The sequence below is a fragment of the Peromyscus maniculatus genome, chromosome 21 (assembly GCF_049852395.1).
Source record: "Peromyscus maniculatus bairdii isolate BWxNUB_F1_BW_parent chromosome 21, HU_Pman_BW_mat_3.1, whole genome shotgun sequence".
NCBI lineage: Eukaryota > Metazoa > Chordata > Mammalia > Rodentia > Cricetidae > Peromyscus > Peromyscus maniculatus.
Genome location: NC_134872.1, coordinates 2,622,285 through 2,640,101, shown reverse-complemented (window position 1 = coordinate 2,640,101; position 17,817 = coordinate 2,622,285). Strand labels below are relative to the sequence as shown.

The 17,817-nt window shown below is 55.0% G+C and overlaps 1 protein-coding gene and 1 non-coding gene across 4 annotated transcripts; both read right to left on the bottom strand.

Annotated features, from left to right (window-relative positions):
* Window positions 1–259: 259 nt before the first annotated feature.
* Prrc2a (proline rich coiled-coil 2A) lies at window positions 260–17,519 on the bottom strand. 3 transcript variants are annotated; one of them, XM_076558192.1, is made up of 31 exons: window positions 17,379–17,519; window positions 15,439–15,613; window positions 14,794–14,971; window positions 14,354–14,453; window positions 14,200–14,272; window positions 13,735–13,878; window positions 13,407–13,558; window positions 13,029–13,108; window positions 12,731–12,873; window positions 12,388–12,478; window positions 12,069–12,279; window positions 11,241–11,721; window positions 10,688–10,878; window positions 10,184–10,490; window positions 9,630–9,840; window positions 7,630–9,483; window positions 7,045–7,313; window positions 6,712–6,842; window positions 6,360–6,489; window positions 6,164–6,249; window positions 5,807–6,040; window positions 5,559–5,699; window positions 5,384–5,455; window positions 4,714–4,881; window positions 2,742–2,824; window positions 2,404–2,614; window positions 2,164–2,262; window positions 1,857–2,069; window positions 1,577–1,671; window positions 1,395–1,485; window positions 260–1,293 (listed from the first exon to the last, which is right to left on the bottom strand). In XM_076558192.1, exons 2-31 carry the CDS (start codon window positions 15,548–15,550, stop codon window positions 1,153–1,155), a joined length of 6,492 nt encoding a protein of 2,163 aa, XP_076414307.1. In that variant the 5' UTR covers window positions 15,551–15,613; window positions 17,379–17,519; the 3' UTR covers window positions 260–1,152. The 3 variants fall into 3 exon arrangements, with proteins under 3 accessions (XP_076414307.1, XP_042121893.2, XP_076414308.1); XM_042265959.2 differs by lacking the exon at window positions 17,379–17,519 and adding an exon at window positions 16,859–16,883; XM_076558193.1 differs by lacking the exon at window positions 17,379–17,519 and adding an exon at window positions 16,362–16,470.
* On the bottom strand, window positions 15,141–15,271 carry LOC121824893 (small nucleolar RNA SNORA38). Its single transcript, XR_006066899.1, has one exon. It is a non-coding gene; the product is annotated as a small nucleolar RNA SNORA38 (small nucleolar RNA).
* Window positions 17,520–17,817: the final 298 nt, after the last annotated feature.

The window sequence follows — 17,817 nt, the reverse complement described above, 5'->3', positions numbered from 1 at the left end:
GGTACGGAATTTCCCTTCTTGCTGGAGAAAGCAAGGAGAGACAGACGTGTGTCTGGGACATCTCTGCATGAAGGATCAGAGGGGCCACTATGTGAAGTTGAAGCCTGGACTGTGTTGGAATCCTCAGTATTTTGGAGTTGCCAGAGCCATAGGATACCTGCTGAAGAAAGCTAACAGGGTGTGGAACCAGCCCAAGAAAAGTTGTAGTCAATGTAGCTGACAGGATCTGAAGAGCATTTTGACATCAGACATGGAGATGCAGAGTTTAGAATCTATTGAACATGTTTTCATTCTTGCTTTGGTCCAGTATTTCCTTGCTATATCCCCTCTTGGAAATTCTATGCTCTTTTATGTCGGAGGTGTGAGATCTGCCTTTTGATTTTTACAGGGGGTTAAGAGACAGCATGAACCTCAGAAGACCCGACTTTTAGTTGAGACTATGGGGACTTTTTGAAGTGGACTGAACACATTTCTGCATTATGATATGGCTACAAGCCTATGGGGGTCAGGGAGTGGAATGTGCTGTTCCATTGTTGGAGGTAGTGTGGCAACGAGTGTTTTGAGATTTCAGATGCTCCAGCCCAGTGGCTCTCATCCTGCTGCCTGCAAATCCAGATGGAGAACCCAAGGCTCCTCCTCCAGCACGTCTGCCCGTGTGCCCATGTGCCACCATTCTTCTCATCATGCTGATAGTGAACTAAATCTCTGAACCTGTAAGCTAGCCCCAACCAATTGCTTTCCTTTCTAAGAGTTGCATGGTTACAGCAACAGAAACCCTAAGACAGGTATGCACTGACCCCCACTGGTACAAGTAGATCTCATCAACTGAGCCCAGCCAAAATTCCTAATTCTGGAACCTTTAAGCAAACAACAGGTAACTGAAGTACATAGTTCTCACTGAATCTACTGCACACATCACTAAGCAACATGCTCTAGAACATTACAGCTAACTACCCCCCACCAAATAACTTTCCCCCCCTTTTTTAAATTCTTTTATTCTTTTTTAACAAACAGCCCCAGGGATAGGGGACCAGGGGAAGAGAAGAGGGGAAGTGAGGCTCCAGACCCACACCCCCTCCCCATCCACCCCTCCCCCTTATATATTTATAATCTATATACAAGCCCCGGGGGTGGGGGTCAAGGGGAATTCCCTCAGCGGGGTGGGGGCAATCCAGGCTCCTTGTCCCCCCGGGACCCAGGCTCCTCTGCTCTTCGGGGAGGCCCTTCTCGAGAAGGTGGCCCTGTCCGTTCCCAAGGCTTCGGCATCCAGCGCAGGGCATCTGGTGGGGAGGCCTAAGGACAGGCACATGTGGAAGAGTAAGTTAGCAATCCTTCAGGAGGTCAGGAGGGAACCTGAGCTAAGGCTGGGGTCACAGGCTTTCTTTCTCCTTCACCTGCTGGTAGAGGTCAATGCGCTGAGTTCTGAATACTCCGCTGTAGGTGGAAGGTGGGGCCTTGAGACGGGAATTGAGACCAGAGAAGGGCCTAAGGGAAGAAATTTGGTCAAGCCCAAAACCTGCCCTGGTGTCAAAGAAAATCCCTGAGGACGCATAACTTATACCCCATTCCTGATTACCTTCCAGTTGGGGGAGTCCGAGATGACCCAGGACCACCAAGGTTGCTGTTCAGCTTTCGATAATCCTGGAAAGGCTTTAGTTCTACTGGGTGAAGCTGAAGATAAAAATAATTCGCCCTATGAACTTCCTGTCTGAATCAATTCACCCCTTCCTCCCCCTTTTTGGACAGACTGAATGAATCCTCCCACCTTGCCATCTTTTAAAACCCATTCAACTTGCAATACTCAATCTTTCCACCTGAAAGCTGCCTCATTTCTGTCGCTATTCCTTACACCTTACCTCTGCTCGCCCCAAGCTAGTGGGGAAGGGCCTGGCAGGTGAAGGCAAGACCCGAGTAGCAGGAGCAGGTGGGGGCCGTACAGCCAGGCTGGGGGGCTGCAGAGCAGGACCCACAGGTAACAGAGAAAGAGGGGGTGGAGCAGGAGGTGGCGCTGGTGGCAGGGAGCCAAAGTTCACCACTGGCAGCTGTGAGTCTACCACAGGTAGAAGCATCTGCAACAAGAAACCCCAGTGAGCCCATTAGGGCAGGAAGGCATGTGGGAAAATCCAAACTAAGCCAGAGGCAGGAGTGGGAGGTCAAAGATACCTGCTGAGCAGGGGCCCCTGAAGGAAGGAAGCCACTCTGACCACCAGGCTGTAGAGGAGTAGAGTAAAAATCTGAAGGGGATGGCAGGTCCTGGCGTACCTGTTGGGAAATGGGAAAAAGGTCAACTTCCAGGTGGGTGTGATGACTCACCAGGCTCTCCTGGGCGACAGGAAAGACCAGACCAGGTCAAGCCCCCCAAGAGCACCCTCTCTGTTACGCCAGCAGCTGCCCACCTCATACCTGAAGCAAGGGTGGGTCAGGCAAAGGGCTGGGGCAGAAAGCTGCAGAGTAGAGGAAGGAGGGTGGAGGGTAGAGAACTCCTCCAGCAGGCAACTTCCCCAGCTCTGTGGCTTGCAACGCTGAGAAATCCAAAAACTGGCCCTTGATAGCTACCCCAGAGAGCAGCGCCGAGGGAGGAGCTGGACCTGGGGGTAGATACAGGGGCTGTGACCTGAAAAGAAGTTAGGGAGATGTTACTCTCTTAGTTTGAGTGATGCCTTAATCTATTCTTTGGTACCCTCTCCCCTGGAATCTATCTCTACAGACTCTTTGGAGATCTGGAAGTATCTTAGTTTTACCTGTACTGGTGCAAGGAGGGTGTCCCAGGACGGAAGCCTCCACTGTTGGGATGTAACTGAGAGTCGATGGCACCCCCAGAGACCTGTGGAGAGCAAGGTGGAGGCAGTTCCATTATCTTGTCAAGGAAAGCTAACTTGGGCTGGATACATACAGCACAGTGTGATGGGTAATCTTGTTGTCAACAGGACTGAGAAACACAGAGGTGACAAAAAAGTACACTTGTGTTTGGATGTCTCAGGAGAGAGAGGGTAGCCAGGGGGAGAGGACCCACTTCAAAGTGGGCAGCATCATCCCAGAGGCCAGGGGCCTGGACAGAATAGACGTAAAAAAGTTAACAAAGGAGCCTAGTGGAATCTCAGTTCCTAGGAAGGCTGACGGCAAAGTGGACAGCCATCAAGTTCAAGGCTAGCTTACACTATACAGAGTGAGCTCAAGTCCATTTTGGATAACTTGGCCAGACCCTGCCTCAAGATAAAATGAGAAGAGGGCATGGGTTGGGGCTGGAGAGATGGTGCAACTGTTAAGAACAGGCACTACAGCTATCTACAACTCTAGCTCCAGGGAGATCAGACACCTCTGGCCTCCATGGGCACCCGCAATCATGTGCACATACCCAACCTTAAAAAAAAAAAAAAAAAAAAAAAAAAGGCTAGAGAAATGTACACTGGCGGTTCTTCCAGAACATCTGGTCTATCCTTAGTACCCACATGGTGGCTTACAACCATCTGTAACTCGAGTTGCAAGGGGATCTAGTGCCTTCTGGCCACTGTGGGCACTGTATACACATGGTGCAGACAAATACAAGCACAACATTCATGCATATAAAAATCCCTTCTTTTGGTTTTCTAAACAAGGTTTCTCTATGTAGTTCTGGCTGGCCTGGAACTTGCTCTTCTAGATCCACCTGCCTCTGCCCTCCCCAGTGCTGGAATTAAAAGGTGTATTACTACCAACTACCACCCAGAAAGATAAGTATTTTTTTTTTAGATTTATTATTTATTTATTGTGTATACAGTCTTCTGTCTGTATGTCTTCATGCACACCAGAAGAGGGCGCCAGATCTCATTACAGATGGTGTGAGCCACCATGTGGTTGCTGGGAACTGAACTCAGGACCCCTGGAAGAGCAGTCAGTACTCTTAACCGCTGAGCCATCTCTCCAGCACAAGACTAAATAAATATTAAAAAATTAGAAGAACCCTCCCTCATACTTTCTAGTCACCAAGAGGTAACTGACCAGTTCTACCATGCCACTCCACCACCTCGGTCCTTTCTACCATAAAGAATCTTCAAAACCACAGGTTTTTCTCAGGTATTTTGTCAAAGCAATGGAAAATCTAACACATGCCATCAAAAACTAATTCCTAAACTTAAAAAAACAAACAAAACAAAACAAAACAAAAAACCTCACCCATCCTACCCACTGCAGGAAAAAAGAAAAATGGATACAATGAAATGTTTTACAATTAACCAACTTTAGGGCAGGAAAGATGGCTCAGCAGGTAAAGTCGTCACCTGCAACTGACACTTGACAACCTGGAACCTATCCGTGTAAAGAGGTGGAGGGAGGACTACACAAAGTTGTCCTCTGACCTCTGTTTGCAGATGTAGCACATGCATTTTTGGAACACACACACAAATTAAAAACCAAAAACATTTTATGCTGGGCATGTTGGTAGGGAGCATCTTTTTTTTGGTTTTTCGAGACAGGGTTTCTCTGTGTAGCTTTGCGCCTTTCCTGGAACTCACAGAGATCCGCCTGGCTCTGCCTCCCGCATGCTGTGATTAAAGGGGTGCGCCACCACTGCCCAGCTTGGGTAGGGAGCATCTTTAATCCCAGCACCTGGCAGGCAGAGGCAGGTGAATCTCAGAGTTTGAGGCCCGTCTGGTCTACGTACTAAGTTTCAGGCCCTGCTTCCAGGAAAAGAAAAAGACAAGTACAAAGGGGCAAATGAAGAAAAATGAGACTTACTTGGGAACTGGGAGGTCCAGGACTGCCATAGAAGACCTCAGGGTACAGGCGCTGACCTGAAGGGCTGGGCTCTGGACCACAGTGCCCAGAACCCAGGCTCTTGGATTGTGGCTCAGCTGAAGCAGAAGCGCTGGGGAGCAGCTCCCAGTCTCTGGATATAGGAATGGCCTGGCCAAAAGAAGTCTTGTCAAGAAGGAAGCCTTACACTTTAGATCAGCAGTTCTCGACCCGTGGGTTGTGATCCCTTCTGAGGGTTGAACGACCCTTTCACAGGGTCCCATGTCAGGTGTTTATATACTACGATGTTTTTAAAGATTATGCACACAGTGTTCTGTCTGCATGCATGCCTCCACACCAGAAGGGGAAGTCAGATCTCATTACAGATGGTTGTCAGCTGCTATGTGGTGCTGGGAATTGAACTTAAGACCTCTGAAGAGCAGCCAGTGCTCTTAACTGCTGAGCCATCTCTCCAACCCCCACATTACGATTCTTAACAATAGCAAAACGACAGTTATGAAGTAGCAAGGAAATGAAGTTATGGTTGGAGTCACTGCAGCAGGAGGAACTGTGTCACAGGCCACAGCGTCAGGTTGGGAACCGCTGCTCTAGATGCTGACCACTCTTACTTATCTCCATCAAAATTCACAGGCCTTCCCACCAAATCACGCACCTCTGGGACTGATGCCGTCAACTCTTTCTCTCCTTTTAAAGTGTCTCCTACCACTAGGCACAAGTCTGAGTCCTGTAACACGGGGCAGGAGATCATCACAATTCAAACTTCCATCCCAGTTGCCAATCCTCTCTGTGCCCAACCCAGGATATGTCCAAGTTCAGCCAGTTCAGACCTTGTTGGTAGTGCCAAACTCAACTTGAGAATCAGGTCGGGGGGCTGGCCGGAGGGGGCCTGGCTCTGGGCCTCGGTCTGTGCGCTGCAATCGTTCAGTGCCTATGGGACCAGGGGGCAGAGGCTGCTCCCGGGGCAGCTCCTAGATTGGGAAACAACAAAGTGTAAATGGTGGGTAACAGAGAAACAAACCAAGAAATCCCACAACACACGGGCAAAGAAAGGCAAGGCCAGGGCCAAGTCTTTTACCTTTCTGTCCCCATCATGGGGAGCAGGTGGCCGTCTCCTAGGAGGTTCAGAGGGTTCAGAGCCAGATGTACCCTCACCAGGAACAGCATTCAGGGGTGAGGGTCCTCCAGGCCGCTTGGGGGGTCCCTCTGCTGACCCCTTAAGTCCTCCATCAGGGGAACTTCGCTGGCTGCAGGGACCTGATGATACCTGAGAATCTCCACTCAGGTCCACCCCACTGTCAGACTGACTCATCTGGGGGGGAGGGGAGGAAAGTTAGAGCAGAAACCCCTGACAGCTACACACACACCAACAGATGAAGAGACACAATTAGCACTCAACAAAACCACTGCCACCTCCTTCCCAGTGCCCACTCACCTCTGTGCCTGCCACATCCTCAAAGGGGCTCAGGGGCTCCATCCAGGGCTCTATGGAGCCAGGCTGGTAACTCTTTCGGCTTGTGGCTGGAGAACACCAACCATGAAGCAGGCAGTGATAAAACAGTTCTAAGGCCACCTCACACCCCTCCCTCCCGCCCTCCATTCTGTCTGTCCCCTTCACCAGCTTTACTCACCATGATGTAAACGATTCCATATGTGGGGAGTTAGGCCCTCTGCGCCTGAATCTCTGGATTCTCCCTGAGGGCCTGGGACCTCAGGCTTAGAGCCTAAGAATCCAGAGCTATGAGAAGCTGGCACAGATTCCTAAAGAGAAGAAAACCCACAAGGGCAAAACACAAATAAGCTGGGGCAGAGTGAGGATCAGCAGCAACAGGGGAGACACACATGGAAGACAAGTGGAGATCGCTAATGAGAATCTGGGGTGAGGAGATTTTAACAACAACGCAAAAAGTACACAGAAAGCATAACCAAGGACCTTCAGAGGTGGGAGTGCAATGAAGCCCAATCTCCAGCCCCATCCCTCACCTCCTGCAGCAGCTCCGGTTTTCGGGGAGGCCGCTCCCGCCGTTTCGGGGGGAAGGGATTAACCCCGGCAGAGTCCCGGGGAGTCCCGCCCACCCCCCTCACCATCGGCCCTGGCTCCTCGAAGTGGGGGTCTGGGGAAAAGGGGAAAACTGTCAGCATCTACCTCATTCTACCACTGACCCTAGCGTGCTCTCCCAACTCCGCCTCCCAGGCCTTCCAACTCTGCTCACCACTGAACCCAGTAACAGGGCCCCCAGGCCAAACTTCTGCTCCCCACTCCAGCACCTGACCTTTGGGGATGGAGTCATTCCCACCTGCTTGCCTCCAGCTTACCAGAAGTGATGACGTTGCTGGCCCTCGGGGGGTCATAACGGGTTGGGGGCCGAGGGGAGGAGCCCTGAGGGGCTTGGGGAGGCCCAGGCTTAGGCCTTGGGTGCCCCCCTGGTGCAGTTACATTTCCTTGGCGGCTGCTAAGCTGGGCCAGAGCCTGTTGGATGCCAGCAGGGTTGCTGTGGATAACTTGGTCCAGGCGGAAGACAGCAGAACTGCTGGGGGGCGGTGGAGGCAGGGGGAGCCCCGGGGGCCGCTCCTCGGGAGGACGGCTGGAGAAAGCAGAGCATCAGCTCCAGGGCTCACTAAACTCTTACTCTGTCCCTACAAGTCAAGCATCTATTTTCTAGGTTCTCCACTGGCATCCTGCCCTCTCCCCTGATAAAACCCTTTCAAAGTTTTGTTCACAAAGGTACACTGAGGATTGCCAGTTCTTTCGCTTACTAACTGCCCTTAGCAAGGTGGAGGAACTATGGAGCCTCCTGATGCCTGATGTATCCATAGGTTCCCAACTCCCTAGTACCCACCCTCATCACACCCTCACCCCAGCAACCATAACACACTTAACAAAAATCTACCCTTACCCACCTTCGGTTCTTGGGAGAGGGCCAGCTCCTCTTATCCCCTCGTCCTGGGCCGGTCCGTCCCCCAGGACCTGAACCACCACCTCCACTACTGCCACCACCACTGCCAGTCTTGCCCCCAGGGCCTGGGCGCCGGTTTTGACGATCCATGCCTGGCCGCTGACTTGAGAAGCTCCGCTTGCTCAAATCCTTGGCTCGCTGGCTCAGCTCTCCGCGAGCCATGGTGGAAACGCCTGGTCCAGACCCGCCTGCACCGCCCCCAGGAGTCCCCACAGCTTTAGAGGTCATAAGTGCCGCTGGGGGAGTCTCCTTGTCCCCCCGGCGCTCACTGGCAAAGTCGCTGCTCTCTGATGCAGTCTCCCATTCCTCATTGGCTTGGTCCGAGTTCTGGTTCGACAGATCAGGAGACTTAGCAGCTGTGCGGCGAGGAGGTGGGGGAACAGCGACTGTTGCCAGAGTCTCCTCCGGCCCCGGGGTAGACGCTGGAAGGGCTAGGGAAGGAGGCCTGACATCAGCTCCTCTGGCGGCATTTTCACGTTCTTGTTTCAGCCTCCGGAATCGAGGGGGTTTGTCCTGCTGCTGAGCCCTGCCATGTCGCCTCCGTCGGGGTCGCTCCCCATCTTCCATGCCCACACCCATGTTGCCGCCTCGAGACATGGGGGACAGAGGCCCTGAAATCAGCTTCTCTTTCAAAGGCTCCTTACTTTGGGGCAAAGGACCTGCTGGAGGTTTCTTTGGAACCAGGGACTTGGCTGGGGGGCTCCAGCCTGAGCAAACAGGAGGGGGCCGCCCCCCACCTCGGCCACGACGGGATGGTACTCCTCTTGGAGTGAAGACACGACCACCCCGGGCAGTGGAGAATCGGGCTGGGGCCGGTGATGGGGGAGCTCCTGGTGGTGGGGGGGCAAGGGGGACCTGAGCAAGCACTCCCTCCTTGGGTGGGGGGGCTTCCTTGTCAGAGGGGGCCAGGTCACTCTCGTGGGTCTCACTGCCTGTTTCAGAGCCACGCTGGCGGCGTCTCTTGGGGATTTCTTCATACTCTGAACCCTCACTCCGTGTCTCACTGGCAGTGCGTCCTCGGGGAGCAGAGGGGTGGTTTGGTCCCCCGGCACCACCCCCACGCCCGTCGTCTCCTCGAAATTCCCGGTAACTTCGGAATTCTCGGCTCCGGGCTCCCCGACCTCGGCCCCCGTAGGTCCCCCGAAAGCCTCTTCCTCTGGCAAAATACTCGCCTCGGCCCCGCCCCCGGCAAGATGTAGGGCCTAGTCTTTCATAGGAATAGTCCCTCCGAAGCCTAGGTGCAGGAGAAAGATTCCCACCTGGTGGGGTTTCCTTGAGGCCCACCTTCCCCTTAGCTGTCTTGAGTGGATCAGGCTTTGGAACCTTGGGGGTCTCATCGCCCTGTTCTAGGGATTTAGGAGGCAGCTCGTCGACTTTCACAGGTTGTGGTGGTTTCTTTATAGGCCCAGCTCTGCGAGGAGGGACACCTGGCTCCTCTGGAGGGATTCCACGGCGACAGCTGCCCGGGCGAGGGCCCCAGCGAGTCTCAGTACGGTTTTCTCTGCGTGGTGGGGGTGGACCTTGGCCTCCACCTCCACCTCCACGGGCGGGCTTCCTGCCTGCTTCTGGTCCTGACGCCTGTGGCGGTTCCTCCTTGGGGGGCTCCTTCTTGGGTGGTGGAGCTTGTATCTTGGCAGCCTCATCATTGCCTGGGGGCCAGGGCAGTGGACGGGGTCCTGGGGGAGCTGGCTCTTCCAGAGGGAATCGAGAGACTGGGGGCCCAGGGGCTCCGTTCTCAGGAAAACCTGGATAGTTAGCCAGATAAGGTGGGGGCGGAGGTACTGGAGGAGTCTCGCTCCTGAAGAGAAACAGAAGTTTGTCAGGATGAGGATGCGCACCAGCGGGTGGGGAGAGCACTCAGTGCATTCTGACCTGGACACCCCTCCCATGTGACTCCCTGTCACCTCAGGTAACCCACGGCACACTTCCTCCCTAGCCACTCACCTCATACTCTTGTCGTCCTCATCTGCTGCCTGGCGCAGAGGTGAGGTGAGAGGGCGAGGGTCAGTGGGTGTGGTGGTAAAGACATCTCCTACCCACGCCAACTTGGGGTCCACTGGTGGGGTGCCCCGTTCACGTAACAGAGGGGGTGCATGGCGTTCAAAGGGCTCTGAGCTTGAGCCCCCACTGTCTGAGCGCTCCCGGGGAACCAGACCTAAGAAAACAAAGCACTATCCTGTCACAGGCCTTCCGCACCAGAACGTGCTTCCTTGGGTAAGCAGGCAGCACCTGCACCACCACCACCCCCCGCCCCTGTTCCCTAAGTCTGGGCTTTGCCTTTTCTTGTGAAAACAATCTACTCAGCTTTCCTATGAAGTAATTAATCCCACAAAAACCATGCCCAACCAAGGACCACGGTTTACCTCTTCCCCAAGCCTATCCTCACAAGACCCTCACCTCAGAAGTGCAAAGTAGACGCACCACCTAGGCAATCTGCCACACAAAGACGGTACCCCTCCTTACACTAAGGAACTCCCCAACACTCCATGGATCCTTACCAGAGGGATGCACACCAGGAGGGTAGAAGTCCAGAGGAGGGCGGCCCTGAAGAAGCCGAGGGTCCACATAAGGAGGAATCATCATCCAGCGGGGATCAAAGTTCATTGGAGGCATTGGTGGGGGCCGGCCCAGAGCACCTGGGTACAGGGCTTTGGGGGGTGGGGGTGGTGCCTGTGGGGCAGGTACAGCTCCCAGGGTCACAGGCTGTGGTGGTGACGGGGGCACTGGAGCAGGTGGGGCAGTGCCTTGCTGCTGCTGCTGCTGCTGCTGCTGCCACTGCTGCTGCTGCTGCTTCAGAAGCTGCTCCTGCCAGGAACAAGACAGGATGGGAGGGGTTACCACAGCTTACATCCAAGGCATTGGCAGAGAAAACGTTAAGGCATGGACATGACAAAATCATGGACTGTGATAACACAATTAAAAGGTGAACACAGGCCTGAAGACAGCTCTTCAGGATGGTGAACAGACAATACCAGCCCGAGAGGGAAAGAACTTGACCTCACCTGTTGCTGCCGCTGGAAGCGAGGTGGCAAAGACTTCTGGTATTTGGGGTAGCCCAAGCCCTGGCTGGGAGGCTGGCGAGTAGGACCAACCCCATCACCCTTGGGTTCAACCTTTGGGGCTGGGGGTGTGGTAGGTGGAGGAACCTCTTCTGGTGGTTCAGGACCCTCTTTTGAAGCCATTTGGGATTCCACTGCATTGAAGGACAGAGTGACTTGGTCCATATCAAAACAGTCAAAGAATATGCCAGAAATTCCAAACCCCACTTAAGTTGTCCACCAAATACCAACTACATTAATGCCCATCCTGTTTAAGACCCAGGAAAATACTTCAAGGCCCCAAGTATTCCTCTGATACTCCAGAAAACACAAAGAGCTTTGCTCCATTTAGGGTCTACAACAATGGTCTTAGATCCTCCTCCCAGATACCCCAACTCGTCTTCTCCTACCACTCACAGCTCACTCAATAAACCTAGGGCTCTCTCCCACGACACCTGTCTTTGCTATGCAGTACCCCACAGCCAAGCACCTAGCAGAGCCTTTCCTTTCTCCATACCTGGGCTGGCTTCGAAGCTGCCACTGCTGGTGCTACTGGCAGTGGCCCCGGCACCAGCACTCCCCAGAGTGGGAGCCGGAGCCACACCTGGACTGGGGGAGGACTGCACAGGAGGGGCCTGGGCCGGCTCCTCAGGCTCTTTCTCTGGTGTCTGGGCTGGGGCCGGCGGCAGAGCTGGAGGCGCAGGGAGGTCCTTGGGGACTGCAGGTGGTAGAGCCGGGGCGGGAGGGGGAACGGGCGGGGCCGCGGGCTCTGCTTTGAGCCGCTTGTCAGGCGCCCCAAACTTCTCATCCAGCCGCTTGAGCTTCTCAGCACAGGCCGCCCGGCGCTCCTCCTGCATGCGGCGCTCCTCCTCTTCCCGGCGCCTTCGGGCCCGTTCCACCGCCAGGGAGATCTCCGAGGAAGACTGCTTCCGACGCTGCCGCCACGCCTCATCCTCGTCTTCAGGTGCTGGGGGTTTGCAGGGAGGACCCCCTCGGTCCTGGCAATGGGCAGACCCATCAGGCCAGGCATGTCAGTCGTTACACTTCCTACCACCTCTTTCAAAGGCCAATCAACTAATCAACCAAGAGGAGGAACCAGGCCTTAGAGTTAATGGTCTCCTTGGGTGGAGACAAATTAATTCCTCACCCTCAACTCTGTTCCTTCCGAGACCTAAACACGCGGGCCTTCTTCCTAGCATCCCAACCCCCCTCCAACCGGTTCCCAAGCTTCCCTGAGACACTACACAGCCCCCCCCAGCTTCTTATTACTACTGCGTATCATTTAGTCATTCAGCGGATGCCTCCCACAACCGAGTCTTCTCAACCCCTCCTTGTAGATACTCACTGGGTAGTCCCCAGGGGGGCCCCAATTCCCCACAGGTCCCCGGTGAGGTGGAGGTGGAGGAGGTTTGGGGGTGGCAGGAGCTGGCTCCGTGTCTGGAGGCCGAGAGTTCTCGGTCCAGGCCGTCTTGGGAGGGGGTGGTTCGCTGCCAGGGGAGGTGCCCTTTTTGCCCTCTGTTTCAGGTTCCTCACCAGCAGCTGACTGGGAATCCTTGCTGTGGGCAAATCACAGTATATTTAAACTCAGCTGTAACCAGCCCTTCTAGGAGTCTGTTCCACTAGGAAAACGGAGCCCCCTTCCCTCCCCTGGTGCCCTAACTCACTGGCCCTCAGCTCCCTCCTCATCAGAGTCTCGCCCATCTTCCTCGTCGCTGAACTTGAGCTTTTCAGTGTAGTCGACCTCCTCATGGGCCCCTGAAGTGAAAGACAACAGACAATAAGTAAACTAAGCGGTCTGCGCTCCAATCTCCTCGCAGTCTGGAACGACAACACTAACTAACAACCCCCCCCCCCCCCCCCCCCCCCCCCCGTCGTTCTTACCCCTGGGCTGCTCTGCAGCATTAGGCATCTACCACACATCCTTTACCCTTTCCCATCTGCTTTTCTCACGTGACCCAGCTCTCGTCATCACATTTTACTTTTTAAGATCCAAATATCCAAATTCACCTGCCCAACCATCATCATTTTCCTGGTCCAATTGGTCAAACTCCTTGAGATTATCCTCTTTAAGAATAGAAGGCCGACCCACAGGCTCTACAAGGCGCATTGGCGGCCCTGAGCCCCGGGGGCCCGCCACACGGGGGAAACGGCTGTGTATGGAGAAAAAAGGGGAGGGGAGACAATGTGAAATGCGGCCTGTAGTAGAATCACGTACAGAACGGAACAGAACGTCCCAGGCAGAGAACACTTCTCCCAAACAGCCTCACACTGCCCCCAGTAACAAACCCAGAATCTGATTGCTTACCCAGGCCCATCTGGAGTCGGGTATCGATAAGGCCCCTGGGGTCCGTAGGGCGGAGGGAATGGGAGATATGGGGGATACATCTGCAAAAGGGCCCAACAATAGCCGCTAAGAGGGATAAATTGCCTGCCAGCCCTTTATACATACATATCACCCTCCCAACCCCGCCTCACTGGGGTCAACTTTTTTTTTTTGGTTTTTTCAAGATGAAGTTTCTTTGTGTAGCCCTGGCTGTCCTAGAACTCACAGAGATCTGACTGCCTTTCTTTACCTCCCAAGTGCTGGGATTACAGGTTTGAACCACCAACACCCTGCCTAAATCCCGACTGTAATACTCTGGCTTTTAGTGAAACCACTTCAAGACTGGAAAGGCAAACTCACAAAGGGCGGCATCATTCCGCGGTAGGGAGGGAACTGGGGTGGGCCTGAAGGCTGCAGCCCACCCCGGGGATCATGACCATGATGAAGTTTGGAGTCCGGGCCCTCCAGCTCATCAGGGCCACGCCCACCTCCGTCCCTCCAAGTTGTAGAATCTGTATTTTGGAAAATGCACAGAGGGGGAAAGAGATAAGTCATTACTGCTTGGGGGCAAGTAGGATCATCAAAAATGATGGGGAGAAAAGTAAGTGATACATTTAGCTCTTCCATGGAAGGAAGTCACTATTCTGGTTATAAAGCAACCACTTATTCACACAAGGCAGCCACTCACTTTGGGGGCGGAGGCTTGGTCCGGGCCCAGACGACTGCTCGGCAGACTCCCTTTCCTTGGCAGCCTTGTCCTGGTCGCCAGCCGCCTGCAGGGTCGGAAATTCCTCTCGAGAGAATCGCGACAGTAGGCTTGATGCCCTTCCACCTGTGGAAACGAGGGCACAGGTCAGACAGGGGTTCCCTTCCTGGGCACGTACACAGAGTGGGAGGCTCTGGACACTGGAGAATGAGATTCAGAGGAAAGAACAAGGACGCCGACTGAGGTGTGCAGGGTGCTGCCTCCCACAGCTCTCTAACACTGTCTGTCTGTGTTTTGAGACAGGGCTTCTCTGTGTAGCCCTGGTTGCCCTAGAAATCACTTTGTAGACCAGGTTGGCCTTGAACTCAGAGATCCACCTGCTCCTGCCTCCCAAGCGCTGGGATTAAGGACCACCACTGCCCAGACCTCCAACACTCTTGAACTCACCATCTCCATGTGCTCCATGGGTGACGCTGGCTTGTGCCCAGGACTTTACCCCGCTTGGAACCGAAGGAGTGTTCTGGAGAGGGAAGGTAATAAACGGTCATAGGAGGGAAGACTAAGTCCCACTCTTCCTCTCGCCCTCCGCTTCTCCAGGCACCTCTGGGGCTGTTGGGGGTCGCTTCGGCTGGTTGGAGGCAGGCGTCTGTGAAGCCGGCAGTGGCTGCGATTCCGGCGGCTGAGCGGTTGAGGCATCGGAACTGGGGGAACAGCAGAGTGGAAAGGTTATCCAGAGTGTGAGATGCCTCTCCCTTAGTTCTCTAACTGGTACGAAGTTGGAACTGACCCTGGTCTATCACTGCCATCTACAGATACTACGACAGACTAACTGTCATCAGACAGGCTCTGTCTGTTTCTTCCTGCTCTCTCTCCATCTGTCTGAGCCTAAGGTTTCATTTCTTGGGCATCTAACAAACTAGGTGCAAAATGTGCTTCTCTCTTTGTCTCTGGCTCTTATGTGTCTGGAACAGACCACACCTTAATATAGTCTCAAGTTCAAAGCTAAAACTCATCCTTCTAGATCCCCAGGACTCTGTCTACCTCTTGGGGTCGGACTGCTCCTGTTTGCTTGCCCATCCTGTTCCGTCTTTCGGCACTAGTGAGACATTGGGGTCATTGCCTTTGTTCTCGGCTTTCAGGCTTGGAAGGTTGGCTGGGGGTGGCATACGCCGGGCAATGGCAACTTTTCCGAGACTCTGCAGGCCATGTCGAGGGGCAACTGAAGGAAAGGTAGAGAAAGGGTCAAAAAAGCCTCACATCCACAGATTGCATTTAGACTCTCTTCCAATTTGTACCTTTCCACTACAAATTTCTCCCAAAGCCATTCCATTACTTAATAATAATCTCTCAGCTCTCCCAAGGAAGGTGAGATACATTGTAAGTACTGCTTCTGTGGGACAGTTGATCCAGAGCCTGCGGGGAGCAAGCTGGCCCCACATCTTGGCAAATCCACGCTTCTTTGCCTCCGATTCTTACGTGTCCAAGGACAAGGAACCAAAAACACGCCTTTGTAGGAGGACGACCAGTGTTTTACCCAGACCCCAGCACCCCCTTCAGCACTGAAGATGAAACTGGGAGGTCTCCAGGGCCCCTCTGGTCTGCCTGCTGCCTTTGCTGAAGAAGCCTACACCCCACACACGCTTAGCCTTCAAACGTTAGGAACAAACATCTTTGCAGGACCCTCACCGGCGGGTTTCTGGATCTCTAAGGACTTGCCCTTATACGTATCAAACAGGTTGAGCGAGGAATACTTCTTTCCATCCTTCCCCTTGGCAGTCGGCCCCGAGCGATCGGACATTGCGCTGGAAGCTCATTGAGTACGTTGGGTCCTGCAGGCACCTCCCCCAAAACGAGCCGGTGCCTGTGGGCAGACAGTGGGCAGCTCAGACTGCGGCCTACTTCTGCCCCCTTCGCAGACAAAAGCCTAGAGGCTCTCTTCCCTCTCTAGCTTGTGTGAACTGCTACAGTCTCTTAAGCAACCACAATCCACCCAGCTCCCACAGCCATTCCCCCTTTCTCCCTGACACATCCTAACAAAGAACACAAACAAAACAATGGTGTCTTCCTGATGCAAGCGCTCTATCCTTTGTGCCACTTTAGAAATGGCAGCAGCCTCTCGTAGTATCCCAAAAGCAATCATCTTTCACCCCTCCAATGATCAGAGATGTGATAAAATTGGACAACCAAGTCCAAGCCCCAGAGAAAACCAGAACGAGGTACACAACTCCATCGAGCAAGTAAGAGAACTTAGGATTGCCAGCCTATTAGACTGCAGCTCCCTAATCATGCCCCAGGGCCCTGTGTCCTAGGTTCCATTCCCAGCAGCCCTAAGTCCCATCTGGGGAGGTCTGAAGGAAGGTATGCTGGGAGGTTACGGATTTTTATGAGCTTGCCATGCCAGACGGGGACCTGGTGCCGGAATAAGCCTTACTAAACAGGGCTCTACACACTCCCAGGCTGGACAAACCCCGTGAGCAGAACACTCCATCTACTCCTTAAGTGGCTCCCATCTTGGTTCTCGGAAACAATTCTGCTTGGGGAAAAAACACTAGTGGACTCTGGTGTATCCTACATAAAAGCAAGGAAAAACAAAGCATTATGGAGCTAACCTGAAAATACCCTGTAACCACGGGCCCAGAGAGCCAAAACCAGAACCAACTTCATTTTCTGTCCTCATGAAATCGCTTCATAAGCAGCAGTCAGTTCTTTCCATAATCACCCTTACTCCCCAGGCAGGCCAAACTCTCCATCTTGGCCCATTCTAGACCGACCAGGCATTCATTTGTGGGTGGGAACGGTGTGAAGAAGAGATGGAAGATAGGAAGAAAGCACGCAGGCAGAGGATGAAATCCAAAATCGGGGCGAGAACTTTACCATGGCCAGAGACAAGGAGATGGGGGGGTTGCTCTACAGGCACTAAAGGAAGCCAACCTGAAATCTACGGCGAGAAGGGGGGCCAGAGAGGCGTAGAGCAGAGGAACATAAATTAGTAAAAGGAGACCCAACGAGAAAGGAGGGAGGGAAATAACAATCGAAGAAGAATGGCTGAGAAGGGGGCCGCGTCAAGACAGCCAGGAAGAAAAGGGGGGAGAGAGATGCGGCTAACCGGAAAAATGCACAGGCAGACTTGGGGGACGCAGGAAGGCAGAGATGCTGGATGAGAGCGGGGCCCAGACAGGCAGTGATCGGCGCAGGCCCCAAGCACGAGGGGCCCCACTGCGCCAGGAGGCAGGAAGGGGTCCGGAGGTGCGGAGGGACCCCGGGCGGGGAGGGCGGCGGGCGGGCGGCGGGGGGCCGGGGGCGCGACGCGGGCCGGGTCTGCGGCCCGGAGAGGGGTCGTGGCCCGAGGCGAGGGCTGCGGGGCTGCGGTCGGCCCCCGGTCCCCCACGGCGGCCCCCGGTCCCCCACGGCGGCCCCCGGTCCCCCACGGCGGCCCCAGGCCCCCCACGGCCCCCCACCGCGGCCCGGGAGCGGCCGGCGCAGGCCGAGGGGGAGGGGCGGGCCGGCGGCAGGAGGACAAGATGGCGGCGGCTGATGGCAGCTTCTCCCCCGGCCCGCCGCCGCCGCCGCCGCCGCCGCCGCCCCGCGCCGGAAAGGGCGTCAGCACCCGGCTCGCCCAGACTCACCTGGCCGGGTGCGCGGGGGTCCGGGACCCGGGCTTAGAGGCTCCCCGGGGCGGATGGCGGCGGGGCGGGGGCGGATGGCGGCGGATGGCGCCGCGCTCGGCTCCTCCCGTCTCCCTCGCTCACTCCGCGGCTGGGCTCCGACTAACGGCCCATCCGGGCAACCGCCGCCCCCGGGAGCACCCCCCACCTCCCGCCTCCCTCCGCGGCTGGGCACGCCCCCCTTATTTGCATAGAGGGCGGGGCCCCTCCCTGCCCGACCCCTCCGCGCTTCAGGGCTGTCCCCGACTTCAAAAATAAAGGCCGTGCGGCGGCTATTTGCATAAAGGGGAGGGGCTTACGGACGCCAGGACGCCGGTTGGCTAGGGAGGCGCCTTGGCGTCGGCGGTTGAGACGCGTAGCCCGGGCGGAACGCCGGGCCGTTGGGGCGCAGAATTTACAC

Excerpts from the sequence above, each read along its gene's own strand:
- Prrc2a (XM_076558192.1), bottom strand. The coding sequence starts at position 15,550 with ATGTCCGATCGCTCGGGGCCGACTGCCAAGGGGAAGGATGGAAAGAAG. Across the intron at positions 6,490-6,711 it reads AACCGGAGCTGCTGCAGGAG|GAATCTGTGCCAGCTTCTCA; the intron begins GTGAGGGATGGG and ends TCTTCTCTTTAG. Across the intron at positions 2,263-2,403 it reads CTGACCCACCCTTGCTTCAG|GTACGCCAGGACCTGCCATC; the intron begins GTATGAGGTGGG and ends ATTTCCCAACAG.